The following is a 15,131-nucleotide window of genomic DNA, read 5'->3' on the forward strand; positions in this document are numbered from 1 at the left end:
CAGAAATGGAAAGCTGACTAAACATAATGTTCTCACGTCAGTGTGTGGAAATTAAAATGCCACCTTTTTATGTTTTGAAGCTAGGATGTGAAAAGTTAAAGGATAAGAAGTATAAAAAAAGAAAACAGTCATAAAACAATTCAATTACTGCAAAAACTGATAAGTTAGCAATTTAGTACCAGTAAGATAAAAAAACACCAACAACATAAACAGTAAAAATTCGGAGTATGTACACTGTTGTTTTAGGCAAGATATAAGCTATAAAGAAGGTACTTTTAGAAATAAAAATAGTTCAAACTGAATTAAGTACGATAGGACACATCTGAATAAAAGCAAAAATGTGGGTTTTTTGTTCTTTTTGGTATGGGCATATAGGAGAAAAAAATTAGGATAAATTCATGTGAAGAAATGGGAACTAGTAAGGAAAATAGGAAGATAAAAGGAAAAAAGACAATTGAGAAATCAAGACTGGAGTATAGCTTTTGTCAAATCAACATCTCTAGGCCTCAGTTTTCTTAGCAATGAAATAGGGATAGTAGGACCTATTGTACCTTGGAAACTACAGATGTCCTCTGCTGCTGCCACCTTAATTTTGTTCTTATACTTTGGGACTAGAATTTAAAGTGAGAAGCCAATAGGTATCCCCTCCGCCTCTCCCCCACAAAAAACCCCAGCAGGACTCAAATGAACTTATATAGCAAAAATCCCCATTGCAATCATGTGACCCTGATGAACTAGAATACTGACTGGCACATTCTTCTGTAAAAGTAAAAAACTAAATATTTTAATTTCTGCAGGCCCATGAACTTGGCCACAAATTACTCCACTGTTAGTTTAACAACTATCTGAACTATCTGAAGTTATAAAAACTATAAGATGTCTCTTAAAAATTCATTCTCTGTAAAATGAGACATGCAATAAAAATTATGAAGTTGGAGATGACAACCTAGATCGATTCAAAGGCAACACTAAGAGTTAAGAACTATAAATCAGATTCAGAAAAATCTGGCATAAGAATCAGAATCTATGCCAGGCACAGTGGCACATGCCTATAATCCCAGCAATTTGGGAGATTTGAGGCAGGAGGATCACAAGTTCCAGGTCAGTTTCAGCAATTTAGCAAGACCCTGTTTCCAAATAAAACATATAAAGGGGATGTAGATCAGTGGTAAAGCACTCTTGGATTCAATCTCTAGTAACCGCCCCCCCCCAAAAAAAACAAAACAAAACAAAACAAAACAAACTAAAGTTTCCAATTACTCACCCTTTTATAGTAACTACAAAAGAAAAGCATTTGTAGGTAATATACCAAGGAATATTTCAAATAAAATGGTAAGCAAGGGCTGGGGTTGTAGCTCAGCAGTAGAGTGCTTATCTAGCACATGTGAGGCATTGGGTTCAATCCATAGCACTATATAAAAATAAATAAATAAAGGTATTGTGTCCATCTACAACTAAAAAAAAAACATACAGAAGATGTGGTAACCTGTTTAAAAAAAAATTATAAGTAGTAGGACTTCCCTCAGAATAAATGTCATAGAAAACTGAAAAAAGAGTACATATATGGTATTGCCAATATAAATGATCTAAGGAATTAACTAAAACACAACATTCCTACCATGTTAAAAGAATCTTTTGCAACCATCAACCAGGTGTCAAAATGATTTAAGTCCTTCACTGCTTCTATATCTCATCTGAATTTACAGTTAACTAAAAGAAGGGAGGTACTACCAAAGGTTTAAGGAGCATGTGTTATATTATGTTATTAAAGGTAAATATACCACAATATACTTATTTCTATGTTAAAGAGGACCATTACTTAGCTATGATTGTGTTGCTATGTAGCAATTATTTATTCTGGTCAAATCTGAAAGTTTATAAAGTCGTCATTATGAAACATTTCTCTAACAAAACAAAAACCAATTTGTCCTACTCTACTTTCCCAAATTACAACAATCTTGAAGGCAGAACAACCCCTTTCTTATTCACTGCAGTACCTCAGGCATTTTAACAAAAGTAAAAATTCAGTATTTTTTCTTGAACATGAACTCTTATTTATTTATTTATTTTTTTGGTACCAGGGGTCCAGGGATTGAACCCAGGGATGCTTAAACCATTGTCATATCCCCCAGTCTTTTTTTTTTTTAATTTATTATTTAGAGACAGGATCTCACTGAGTTGCTTAGGGCCTCACTAAGTTGCTGAGACTGGCTTTGAACTTGCAATGCTCTTGCCTCAACCTCCAGAGTCACTGGGATTATAGGCATGTGCCACTGTGCCAAGCTTGAGTATGAACTCTCAACAAGCTTCTTATAGAATATCAGAGCTTCTACTGTGTATTTCGTAATGAGAATTTTAAATATAGATATCACACATACATATTTATACTGATAACTATACAGTAGCCAAAGAGACCCATGCATAGAAACTCTTTCAGAAGTAGGAACAATACTAACATCTAAAAAAATCACTTCATTAGTATAATAATTTAAAATTTACAAAGGATAATCAAACTATTCTGGACAAGCAGTTCTATTTTACCTTTCCTGGGATGAAGCAACAGAGATTGGAATCCACATACTTCATAAAAGTCATATTTAGTAATGACAGTCTTGTTTCCACAGCAGCAAGGATGTCTGCATGACGAGCTAAAGAATGGTTTCTCCTTTCTGACTCTCTCCTAAAATAATAATAAATACAAAAATAAATGACAATTTGGACTGGGACTGTGGTTCATGGCAGAGTGCTTGCCTAGCACATGTGAGGCACTGAGTTCGATCCTAAGCATCACATAAAAATAAATAAAATAAAGGCATTCTCTCCAACTACAAGAAAACTTAATGAAATGGTTTAATACTGAGACATATCAACTTAGAAATCGGTATTTGGGTCATCATTTAATTGTAATGCACTGGAATTCTTTTAAAGGACTAGTAATTACTGAAAAAATATTTGAAAAAGTAATACTTCATAGGGAAAAGGATTAGGACTGGGAGTACAGTTCAGTAGTAGAGCTCTTGCCTAGCATGCAAGAAGACCCTGGTTAAATCCACAGCACTACAAAAAATTTTTAAAAATTTTACTTAATTTCAACCTTTGATTTGTTTTCTTGGCTATTATTAAAGCTAATGGCTATGAGAATCAAAGAAATTAGGTAAATGAAATAAATACACTGGGACACTTGGTAAGAGACTACATGTTTTTTCTCATAAAATTTACTTCCTGGACTGGGGACATAGCTTATAGGTAGAGCGCTTGATTAGCGTGTATGAGGTCCTAGGTTCAATCCCAAGTATCTCTCTCACACACACACACACAAGTACTTCCTTCAAACTTTTTGAACAATTTGGTTCAGAAGGAATTCACACATATAAACATTATTTTAGTGTACAATTTAGTGTTTAATATATTCAGCATTGTGCAATTATCACTACCTAATTTCTGAACATTTTCATCACTACATGAAGATGAAGGTCATGTAACTGTTAACACATTCGTATATTTGCTTGTTCTGAACGTGTTTGTTCAGAAAAGGAATCACAGTATGTGTTTTTGGGTTAGGTTTCTTTCATTAGCATAATTCTCATGGTTTATTTATATTCTAGCATGTTTACTACAGAATATTCCATCACATATTATCACTGTATCTAGTTATTAGCTGATGGATACTTGAGTTGTGTCTACTTTTTGGTTATTATGAATAATGCTAAGAACGTTTATATACAAGTTTTTGTATACTTTAGCCATGCTGGGGACTGATGCAGGGTCTCATGCATGCTAGACAAGTACTTTACTGCTGAGTTATACCCCTTACTCCTATGTGTAAGTTTTTGTGTAGATGTGTTTTAGTTTCTCTCAGTGTATACATAGGAATGAAATTGCTGGTTCACAAGGTAAGTCTGTTTAACTTTTTAAAAACAGTCAAAAATTTTTTTTTCAATTTTTAATTGTAGACTGACATGATAACTTTATTTATTTTTTTGTGGCACTGAGGATTGAACCCAGTGCCTCACACATGCTAGGCAAGCGTTCTACCACTGAGCCACAATTGCAGCTCTGCCAAACTGTTTTTAAAAGTGGCTGTACTCTTACATTTCAGTGGTAATAAAAGAAGGTTCCAATAATGTCCACATTTCACTCAGTATTTCTGGTCTCTTATTTTACTATCTGAGAAGGTGGAAAAGTGCTACCTCGTAATGGTTTTGTTCACATTTCCCTTATAACAAATGATACTGAACATCTTTCATATGCTTACCAATACTAGTATATTTTCTCTGAAGAAAGAAATCTCTTCACTTTGAATTTGGTCGCCTTTTGTTGAGTTGTAAAAGTTCCTCACATAATCTGAATACAAGTCACTTATCAAATATGATTCACACATGAGTTTCTTCCTTTCTATTGGTGTCCACTTTCTTGATGGTGTCCTTTGAGCTACAAAACTTTAAATTTTGATGATGTCAACTTGCCTACTTTCTTTTTAACCATTTATGCTTTTGTTGTCATATAGAAGAAACCACTGTCCAATCCAAATTCATGAAGATTTACTATTGTTTTCTTCTAAGGATTTTAGAGTATAGGGCTGACAATCTACACTTAGATCTACAGTCCTTTTGTATACACTGTGAGGAAGGGGTCCAACTTCACTGATTTATAGGAAGATAGTTGGTTTTCTAGCATTATTATTGAAAACATTATTCTTTCCCCCATTGAACTATATTTGCATCCTTGTTGAAAATCAACTGACTCAATATATAAGGGTTTACTTTCTGTATTCTTGATTCTTTTTCATTGTTACATCTGTTCTTATCCTGTATCCTACTGTTTTAATCACTGCTGCTTTTGTAGTAAGTTTAGAAGTCAGGAAATATTAGCCCTCCAATATTTTTATTCTATTTCTTTTAAATATACTTTTAGTTGTAGATGGACACAAAACCTTTATTTTACTTTATTTTTATGTGGTACTGAGGATCAAACCCAGGGCCTCACATGTGCTAGGCAAGGGCTCTACCACTGAGCTACAACCCTCGCCCCAATATTTTTATTCTTAAAGATTGTTTTGGTTATTCTGAGTCTCTTTTATTTCCAAAGGAAGTTTAGGATCAGTTTCCTGTGTGCAAATAAGACAGCTGGGATTTTGATAGGGACTGCAATGCATGTATAGAACAATTTAGGAAGTACTGCTACTTTAACAATATGAAAGTTTTCCAATCCATGAACTAAAAATGTCCTTCTTTTTCTTTAAGTCTTTTTGAATTTCTTTCAACAATGCCTTATAGTTTTTGGCATGCAGCTCTCACGTTAGGAAAGTGCTTCATCTCCGGGCTACATCCTCAGCCTTTTATTTTGAGACATGGTCTCACTAAATTGTCCAGGTTGGCTTTGAACTTGTGATCCTCTTGCTTCTGCCTCCTAAGTAGCTAGGATTACAGGCATGTGCCATAATGCCTCCTTCCCAGGTTTCTTTTGTGATATTTGCTACTAAGTATTTTATTCATTTTGGTGCTACTATAAAATGGAATTGTCTTTTTAACTTCATTTTTGATGGTTCACTACTAGTGTATAGAAATAACTGATTTTTGTTTATTAATCTTACATCCTACATCCTTGCTGAACTTGTTAATTAGCACTAATTATACATCAATGTAATCCTTGTATACAAGAACATGACATCTTTGAATAGTTTTACTTCCTCTTTACACACTTGGATGACTTTTATTTCATTTTCTTGCTTATTGCCCTGACTGTAAAATCTAATAAAATGTTGAACAAAAATGGTGAGAGTGGATAATGACAGTAACAATCACTTATTGTGATTATGAAAGGCAGCTGTGCTCACCACTATATAACCAAAGCTGCCCACTGAATGTGATCTGTGAGTCCTTTTCTACAAAAAAATTGAAAACTATTTAACACTTAAACTCTGGGATTCAAAAAGATTAACCAGGTGCAGTGGTACATGCCTGTAATCCAAGAGGACTGCAAGTTCAAGGCCAGCCCAAGCAATATATCAAGATCCTGTCTCCAAATAAATAAAGACTATCCTTATAAAAACAAACAAAACAAGAAACAAAAATATCCCCAACTATAAATTAATTCCATTGTTTGCCATGTCATACCTTGGAAGTTGTGCTTTAACTTGTTTCTGACATAGATTATGGTACCTCTCCACTTTCAGAAATCCCTGATTCAACATTCTCTGGCAGACCAAGTCCATTCTTTTACAAACCTATGAGGAGGGGAGGCAGAATAAAAACAAAATTAGTAACTAAATTATTAATAGACAATTAACTTAGATACTCAACTGCAAGTTCTCTTGTACTTTTATTGTTTCCTAGTTTGGTGTCTGAGTCTTTTATTAATGTCAGTAGGTGAATCCTTTAATCCATGTAAGTCCTATGGCATTTCATTAATAAATTAATATTACATTGTGGATAAAGGAATATCATTTAAGTGTCAGTTGAATGTTCTCAGAGACTAGTTCTTAAGATCAATAAAACAGTGTATTTGAAGATTTTTGATAGTGTAAAACAAGAAAATTTCTGTTAACCAAAAATGTACCTTCAAACTTCAGTCAAACCTCTCACAAAATTTATATGATCTGTAACCAAATTCAAATTCTTATTTCTAGTGATTTAACTATGGAGAGTGATGGTCAAAGTCTTTAGAATAGATTCTGCTATCCCTTCTAAAATATTAAAGGAGAAAGAACCATTTTGAACTCTTTAAGGAATATGGTGCTTTTTTAAGTAAAAGCAAAAGATCAGAAGTCAGAACAGTTCATCTGAAACCCAATCTATATGTATTTTTGTGTATGTAATCTACCATTTGAGTACCTGAGACAACCATCTATAAAATGCGAACAGTATTTTCGTTAGAGGGGCATCATTAGAATAATACGTGTTCAATCACTTGGTAAAGTCAATCTTAATACTAACTGGAAAACTTTTCCCCACATATTTGTTACATTTCTGAGATATTCTAGTGTCTTTCCTATTTTAATTAAACCTAATATATAATACCTGGTTGATTTTTGATCCCTGAGAATTCTGCAGCTATTCAGTCATCAACCTGAAGGTTAATGATCATTGGATAGGGCTGGGTACTTATACTACAAGACACTGAAATAAACATCTACCCAGGCCAGGTTGATTAGACACAATGTCTTACGCTTCTATCTTTCTCATAGTATCTAAGCACAAATGCTTGAAAAATATTTGTTGAAATGAAATGCTGATGAAACAATCTACTTGTTTCCTCCTGATAATATAAGGAGAAAAAAATTCTGGCAAACTGGGATGAAGTTCATGAAGGCCTTACTATTCTAATATTAAACTAGATACTTCCTACATCACAGCATGCCATGTGAAAAGTATTAAGGAAACAGTTCTTTTCAAACTTAAAAATTAAAACATAATGAAATTTAAGTACTTAAGAGTAATTTCTAACAAATTATATTTTAAAATGTGGTAGAATTTATTTCCAACTAGATGAAACCAGTTATCAATAGTTGTTCAGTGTCACTGAAAAAAATTCAGTAAACAAGTCAACATATAACAGTTTTTAGTAAAAAATAACTCTTCCTTCCAAAACAAAATATAGTGAGTGACATATTACATTTTTTAAAAAGTTGACAACTTAGAAACTTATAAAACCCAAAAGAACACATAAGCACAAATTTTATTTACTATCAGTGTATAGACCATCACATCTCACACAGCTATTGGAAAACTGCCACTCCACAGTTATGAAAGAATGAGTCAAAAACACAAACATCCTAATACTGTTAATGAAAATATTTTAGATCTTAGGGAAAACTGGAAAGATTTAGGGAATCCCTATTAGTTCCCTGGGCCATACTTTAATAATCAGTACCCTAATCCTGAATAACCACATTTTTATAGATACCAGTATGTTTTATGTGAGAGGGAAATATACTTTTTTTTTTTTTTTGAACCAGGGATTAAACCCAAGGGCCATATCCCCAGCCCTTATTTATTTTGAGACAGGATCTCAATTAAGTTGCTTAGGCTTGCTTTCCTCCTGTCTCAGCTTCCCGAGTGGCTGGGATTATAGGCATGTGCCATTGTACCCAGCAGAAAATAATCTTTTCTTGTATTACTGGAGGAAGGGAATGGTAGTGCGTTTATACGTGTGAAATATGGGATACAAAGAGGGCTAAATTCTCTTCTTTCATAGTAGAAAATCAAGAGATAATATCAAACAGAAGATCAACCAAAGAACTTGAAAGTGGTGTCTATGGGGAGTAAAAATTGTGGATTACAAAAACTAATTTTTGTTGTCAAAACTACTTGATGCTTTAAATCATAAGATAGAGTTATTAAAAAGAAAAATCTGTTATGTACCCTCTAACATAACTTACAGAAAAAATTTTTCTTTTTACAATGCAGTTAAATTCTGAGGTGAAATAAGTTTTTTTTTTTTTTTTTTTAGCAGAGAGATATTTACAGAGAAAACAACAAAGGTTAATTACTATTATAAAAATTTTCAAGGTATTGCTGAAATTATTTTGAGTTTTGCTGCACTGAATGTAGCTAGTGCTAGGCCTACCATATCTTTCCCTAATCATCTTGAAATTCAACCGGATATTAGTGTTACTTGTTTGGAAAAAGGTGAGAATAAAATTTTCCATGTTTTGAACAGAGAGATCAGATGATAATGAGAAATCACTTGAAAAAGAAAAAGATCACTCATTTTTTGAAAGACCTGGTACTAGGACAGTTGGTTAGTTATTTTCTGTAAGCCTTGTAATATTAGGACTGAAGATATGGTTCTGGAAATTTCTGTGGAGATAGATGAAATCAATGTAGATAAACCCCAAGGGAAGAAGTCAAAGATAAAAAAGTAAATTCCTACAAATGAAACTTCAACTGACATTTGTAGTTTGAAGCTGGCTAAAGAAAAAAAGAAAAGTGATCACATAGAAATTAAAATAGCACCACACAAGAACATAAATGTATGTGAAGCATTAGTCAATAGTCCTCCTTTCATGTTCAGTAAACACTTGATTTTCTGCACAAAGACTGGAAAGAACATGCATACAATTTTTTTTAGGATTCAAAAAGAAACAAAATGACCAAAAGAAAACAAATACACTGAATTTCCCCAAGGTCAGCTATTTAATAATCATTACTGGAGGTATATGCTAACCTGCAACTCAAAAGTATCTCATTTAGGGATGGGGCTATGTCTCTCATCTCAACCACTGAGAATTCTGAGGCCCTGGATTCAATCCCTAGCAACACACAAACATACAAAAACAACAACAAAAAATTACCTCCATTTAAAGTGTAGCTCCCTTATGTTAATAATTCTCTAAAGCTAAAAGGAAGAAATGTTGTCTATTAAATTAAAAAATCCTAGAAATTTGGCAGTAAAATAAGACCCCACAGCCTAACAGATGATGACCAAGTAGAAAAACCATCAGGGCTCATAGACACTAAAAGGAGAATGGAGCTTAGCAGAGGCTGGGCGGGATGGGGAGAAGCTGATCAATGGGCACTAACTTAGAGTTAGATAGGACTAATAAGTTCTGGTATGCTATTGCCCAGAAAAGTAACCACAGATAAAGTACCTTATATTTTAAAAAAGATAAATGAAAGGATTTTAAGTATGATATTCACTGTAAGGATATTAAGATAAAGGTCTGAGGAGAGAGATGTTGACCAGGATTAGAATATTATACAATGTATACATATATGGGAACATCACATGGTACCTCAAAAATGTGTATGATACTTACGTATCAGTTAAAAAAAAAAAAGAACGGTTGACAAAAAAAGAAAGAAATGTGAATGATGTAGGGAAGAGCCTTCAGTGCTACTCTCGTTTTTTAAAAAGCTATAATCCATTTAGACAGTATGATTGTTGCAAACACACAGGGATAGCAAAGATAACAGACACATATATGTTAATTAACAACATGATTGTAGTCTTACTGAGATGGCAAACTCAATGCAATATAGACATTCTCACAGATAACATGCTCATAAATTTAATATACTTTATGAAAATAAAAAGCTATAGATGTCATTAATTATTATTATCATTTTTTAGTATCAGGGATTGAACCCAGGGGTGCTTATCCACTCAGCCACATCCCCAGCCCGTTTTATATTTAATATTGAGACAGGGTCTCACTAAGTTGCAAGGCTGGCTTTGAACTTGCAATCCTCCTGCCTCAGCCTCCCAAGTCGCTGCATTACAGGCATGTCCTACCATGCCTGGCTTCATTAAGAATTTTTAAGTACAAAAAAGCCCCCAATAAACTATCAGGGCACGTAAAGATGAGGAAAAACATAAATTATAAAACACTCAAAAATACCTCCCCAAATAAAAGGGAATTAATAGAACAAATTATTGTCTTGATGTTGACATTTAGCTTAAGTTCTTCTGTTACTCATTGTGTAATAGATGCAGTTCTTCTTAGTTTGTTAATTCAGGATTTAAAATGCCATGTTTATCCTTTTTTCATTTTCTAACAAGTGTTCAGTAAGACAAATATTTCTTTACTTATATTTGTTTAGAAATCTTTTTTAGATTTATTGTGCCAACATGGCCCTTGTTAATAATGCAAGACATGCTGTTTTCTTTAATATTTTATTTATATGTGGTGCTAAGAATTTAACCCAGTGCCTCACACGTGCCAGGCAAGCACTCTACCACTGAGCTACAACCCCAGCCCGTTTTCTTTTAATATCTAGTCTTTATTGAGTCTTAGATGCATGTTTTTAAAGAGCTGACACTGAAGCTAACAATGTATGTCTTATAATCATAATTGACAGCATTTTTTTTTTTGACACCTTAGCTGACATGAAAAATAGTATGCTGGACTTCTTTACTGTAAGATACTGTAGAGATAAAGACATGTGATCAATTTAATCAAAGCTCTTCTGGGGCAAAAAACAAATCCAAGAAGCAATGCCACAATAAGCTACATGAGTAGATCAAGATACATTCCTATTTCAAAAATAGTAAATGTGGGCTGGGATGTCATTCCGTGGCAAAGTGCTTGCCTCATATGTGTGGGTTCAATCTCCAGTTCCAAAAATGAAGACAAAAAAAAAATTAAAATATGAAACTAGTTCTATATCTTAGAATTCAGGATATAGTGTATTGTAACCCAGTTTTTAAAAAAGGTATTTATTTGGTGCCCTACAGATCTCAACATTTACACAAGGCAAGTGGTAGGCTAGACTCTTGAAATAGGTAAATGCCAGGAAAGAATGAGAGAGAGAAAGAGAGAGAGAGAGAGAGAGAGAGAGTGTATGTGTGTGTGTGTGTGTGTGTGTTCTAGACTACAGCTAAATTCTTTATTAGGTTCAAAATACCCCCCCCCCACCACACACAAAAGAACTATAAAGGACCTTCAGGTAGTATTTGAGAAATCTGAATATAATCTGTAATGTAAAATTTCTTGGAAGTGATGATATTGTGATTATGGAAGAGAAGTATTTAGGGGTGACATATTTGCATACCTCAAATTATTTAATAAATGTATTTGAGATATGTATATCCTCATCTGCTTATATGCATGTACACGTGTGCACAGACATTTAGAGGAAGAATGAGTACACAAATGAAAGAAAACAAATGTGCAAAAAGTTAATGACAGATGAAAAAATCATTTAGAAATGAATAATGAATGAATCACACCATTCTGGCTCTTCTCTTGTCCTATTTGCTCTTTCAGTGAACTCACATTCATTTCTCTCACTTAAATATGGCTACAACTTGTCACCTCTTGCACAATACTTTAATCCTTTATAAAAAATTCTATCTACTTTCCATGAATTCCTAAGATTATTTTGTTACTATATGGTTGGTATGTATACCCCACACATATACATGTAATCCTCAACTGTCTACAGATAGAATTACAACAAATTTTATATTCTCTGGGTATCTCACCTAGATTATTCACTTGGAAAGAAAATATAAATTCATTTTAACATTGGCCTGAGAAAAACAATTAAGAAGTCTCTTCTCAGAATTCCTATAATGTACCCTATAAAGAGAATATCTATTCTGATTATTGTTTTTTATTATCTGTATTATTATTATTAAAACCCTATCATTAATACAGGGTTTGAGAGTTGGTTAAAATGAAGGAGACCTGATGCACTATTATCAATGGCTATCTGGCTCGTTATGTACTCACTGTGGATCACTTTACCAATTTTTATTCTCCTAAGAATTTTCTTGAGATGCTCATTTTCTTAAAATGGCCTTATAATCTGTTAAAGACTTGGGGTGAACTAAAAATTTGAAAATTAGAAAGAACTCTTATCTCTGTTGCAGTCAAATATTAAGCACCAATTTTCAGCACTATTATAATTTACACAGAAAACATTTTTACTTCACAATAACATACTTTCTATTGTATATTCAGAGGAGTGAAATGTTTAAAGAACTTTTATTTATTCAACAGATAAAAAGTGCTTATATCATATCACAGACTGTCTAAGGTCTTAAGGATTCATGACGAAAAGAGGTATGTCCTCACCCATGGAGCTTATGTTTGATAGAAAACAAGCTCTTCCAAAAATAATTCCAATATTATAAGTATAATAACGATGTAAAGAAAACTTAAGACATACTGGCTCACTTCAGATAAGAATCACAGAAGGCAGGGGATGTTGTTTGGCAGTAGAGCACTTGCCTAGCATGTGCAAGGCCCTGGGTTCAATTCTGTTTGAGGGAGGCAAAAAAAGAAACATGGAAGGATTTGTTCAGTACCAATACTTGAGGTGCTGAAAAGCAGAGAAGGGAAACAGAAGCAGGTGCTCTCAAGAGGCCTGAAATGTTTGCGAAGGTAAACCTCACATTTATTTCACTTACTCTTTCAAGGTGAAAGTAGGTGGTTGGGAGAAAACTCTACCAAATGTTACCTGTTGCTTCTAGTCTCCAACTCATGAAATTGGATTTACGTGCATAGATTATTCTTTTAATATAGTATCTTCTTCAACATTTTAAGAATCTATACCACATGGAACTTATCAGGGTGTGTAAGCTTTCTGTTACTGCAACACCTGAGATAAACAGCTTACGAATGGAAAGGTTTATTTTGGCTCATAGCTTTGGAGGTTCCAGTTCATGACTGGGCTGACTTACTGCTTTCAGGCAGCTGGGAAGCAGGGACAGTAGATCATGACAGGAGTGTGTCAGAGCAAAACTATTCACTTTGTGGCAGGAAGTATGAGAAAGTGAGTAAGAGACTGGAGCTCAACAGTCCTCTTCAAGGGCACACCTGAATGACTTAAAGCTCCCACTAAGGCCCCACCTCCTAAAACATTTCCACCACCTCCCAAGAGCAACAAGCTTGGGACCAAGTCTTTAACAGCAAGGCCTTTGAAAGGACATTCCAGATCCACACTATAGTACAGTGTATGCAGATATATCTGGTCACTCTTATGAAATAATGATAACACTAAAAGATGAAAATTGTTTTATTTTAATATCCTTATTTACTCCCCTCACAAAGGCTGTCTCAAGCCAAGAGTTTCTCAAAAATGGTTTCTTCATTTGACTGGTTTGTGAAATAAAAAAGTTCAGGGCTGAGGGAAGACTGACCAATAATCTAGAATATTTAATAAACTTCCAAATTTAAGCTCATCAATCCTTTTATGTCACGCTTCTCCAATTTCTTCATTATACATCACTTTTTTCTGCTGGAAATTTTCTTCCACTTTTACTGATTAAGAACTCCTTATCTTGAGAAAATATTCTGATTAACCCAACACTTGTATATTTACTATCTTTGCATCTGTTATTCCAGTGCTTTGAAAATATACTCAAGGAAGGGTGTACATTATGTTGCCATGATGACACTGTGGACAGAGTTCCTGATTGAGTCCCTTACTTTGTGAGACAAGAATTAGGAAGAAGAATAAATTGTCCCCATGGGATTATAATTTATTATCTATCTATTCTTAATTATTGGTTAATAAGATGAAAAGCCTGAGGAAGAGATGTGGGAGGGAAAAAACTCAATAAAAATTTACCAAGAAAGTGTATTCTCTGTAGAATATAATATAGAACAGTGGTCCTCAAAGTGTGGTATGAAGACTCCTGGAATTCAAAGAACACTTTTAGGAGGTCCGCAAGATCAAACTATTCCATAATCCTAAGAAGTTATTTGACTTAAAGCATCCAGCGTAGTTTCCTCAAGGCAATAAAACAATAATGTGATGACATTATTGTTCTGGCAGCTAATGGAATATATGTTGGGAAAATCATGTTAAGTGAAATAAGCCAGGCTCAGAAAAATCAATGGTCAAATGTTTTCTTTCATATGTGGAAGCTAAAGCAAAATAAGAGAAAGAAGGCAGTGGGGGAGGGGATTGGTAGAGCAGGAGAATATGAGGGCCTGAGGATGCAAAGGAAAGAGATATGGAATGAATCTAACAGAATTTATGTATATGTAAGAAGGTACCAATCAAAAATAACTAAAGGAGTGAAAGGAAGCTCATAAGAGGAGGGAGAAAAGGGGAAAGGGGGGGGGAAAGGAAGGGAAAAGAGGAATTGAAAACAATTCCTTTTATGTATAATTTTGTCAAAAGAAACCCAAATATTATGTATAATTATAATGCTTTAATGAAAGAAAAATTTGAGAATTTATGGTATGCACTGAGCAACGAGAGGCAGAGAATGCCATACTTCAAAACAAAACTTGTTTTAAAACTGTTTTAAAAGAAGTAATGTTCCTCATTTTCCTTCATGTTTCCTACCAACCACCCTACTCTAGACCACATAAATGGTTGCCACTGCATAACTGTCACACCCTGTTTTTTTCAGTCCAAAAATTGGCTATTAACTTTTCATTACATTATTGTAGTATGGTACAATTCTGTCCCTTATGCCACTTAAAAGGTGAACAGAGCAGCAATGCATTCATGTGTGTTATATGGATGCGCGTTTGTCTTCTTCAGCCCATATGCATTGTCAATATAGGTCCCAAAGCAGACTGGTATGGTTTTCTTAGAGAGATATAGGACTAATCATAAACACATCTCAGAAGAGTGGAACTGAGGATTGGGGTGGCGGGGTGTGGGGTGGTATCAGGTAACAAAACCAATGATAATGGCACAGAATCTTCAGACACAGATTTAATT

General features: G+C 34.0%; 1 protein-coding gene across 1 annotated transcript in view; it reads right to left on the bottom strand.

Annotated features, from left to right (window-relative positions):
• The window catches only part of FBXO28 (F-box protein 28), a 34,602-nt gene that overhangs the window by 12,336 nt on the left and 7,135 nt on the right, over positions 1-15,131 (bottom strand). Inside the window, exons 2-3 of the mRNA XM_079106706.1 lie at positions 6,117-6,226; positions 2,542-2,680 (exon numbers count right to left, since the gene is read on the bottom strand). Coding sequence (XP_078962832.1) covers positions 2,542-2,680; positions 6,117-6,226 — 249 coding nt within the window. The remainder of the gene's footprint in view (positions 1-2,541; positions 2,681-6,116; positions 6,227-15,131) is intronic.

This window comes from Sciurus vulgaris, assembly GCF_902686455.1.
Source record: "Sciurus vulgaris genome assembly, chromosome: 12".
Classification (NCBI taxonomy): Eukaryota; Metazoa; Chordata; class Mammalia; order Rodentia; family Sciuridae; genus Sciurus; species Sciurus vulgaris.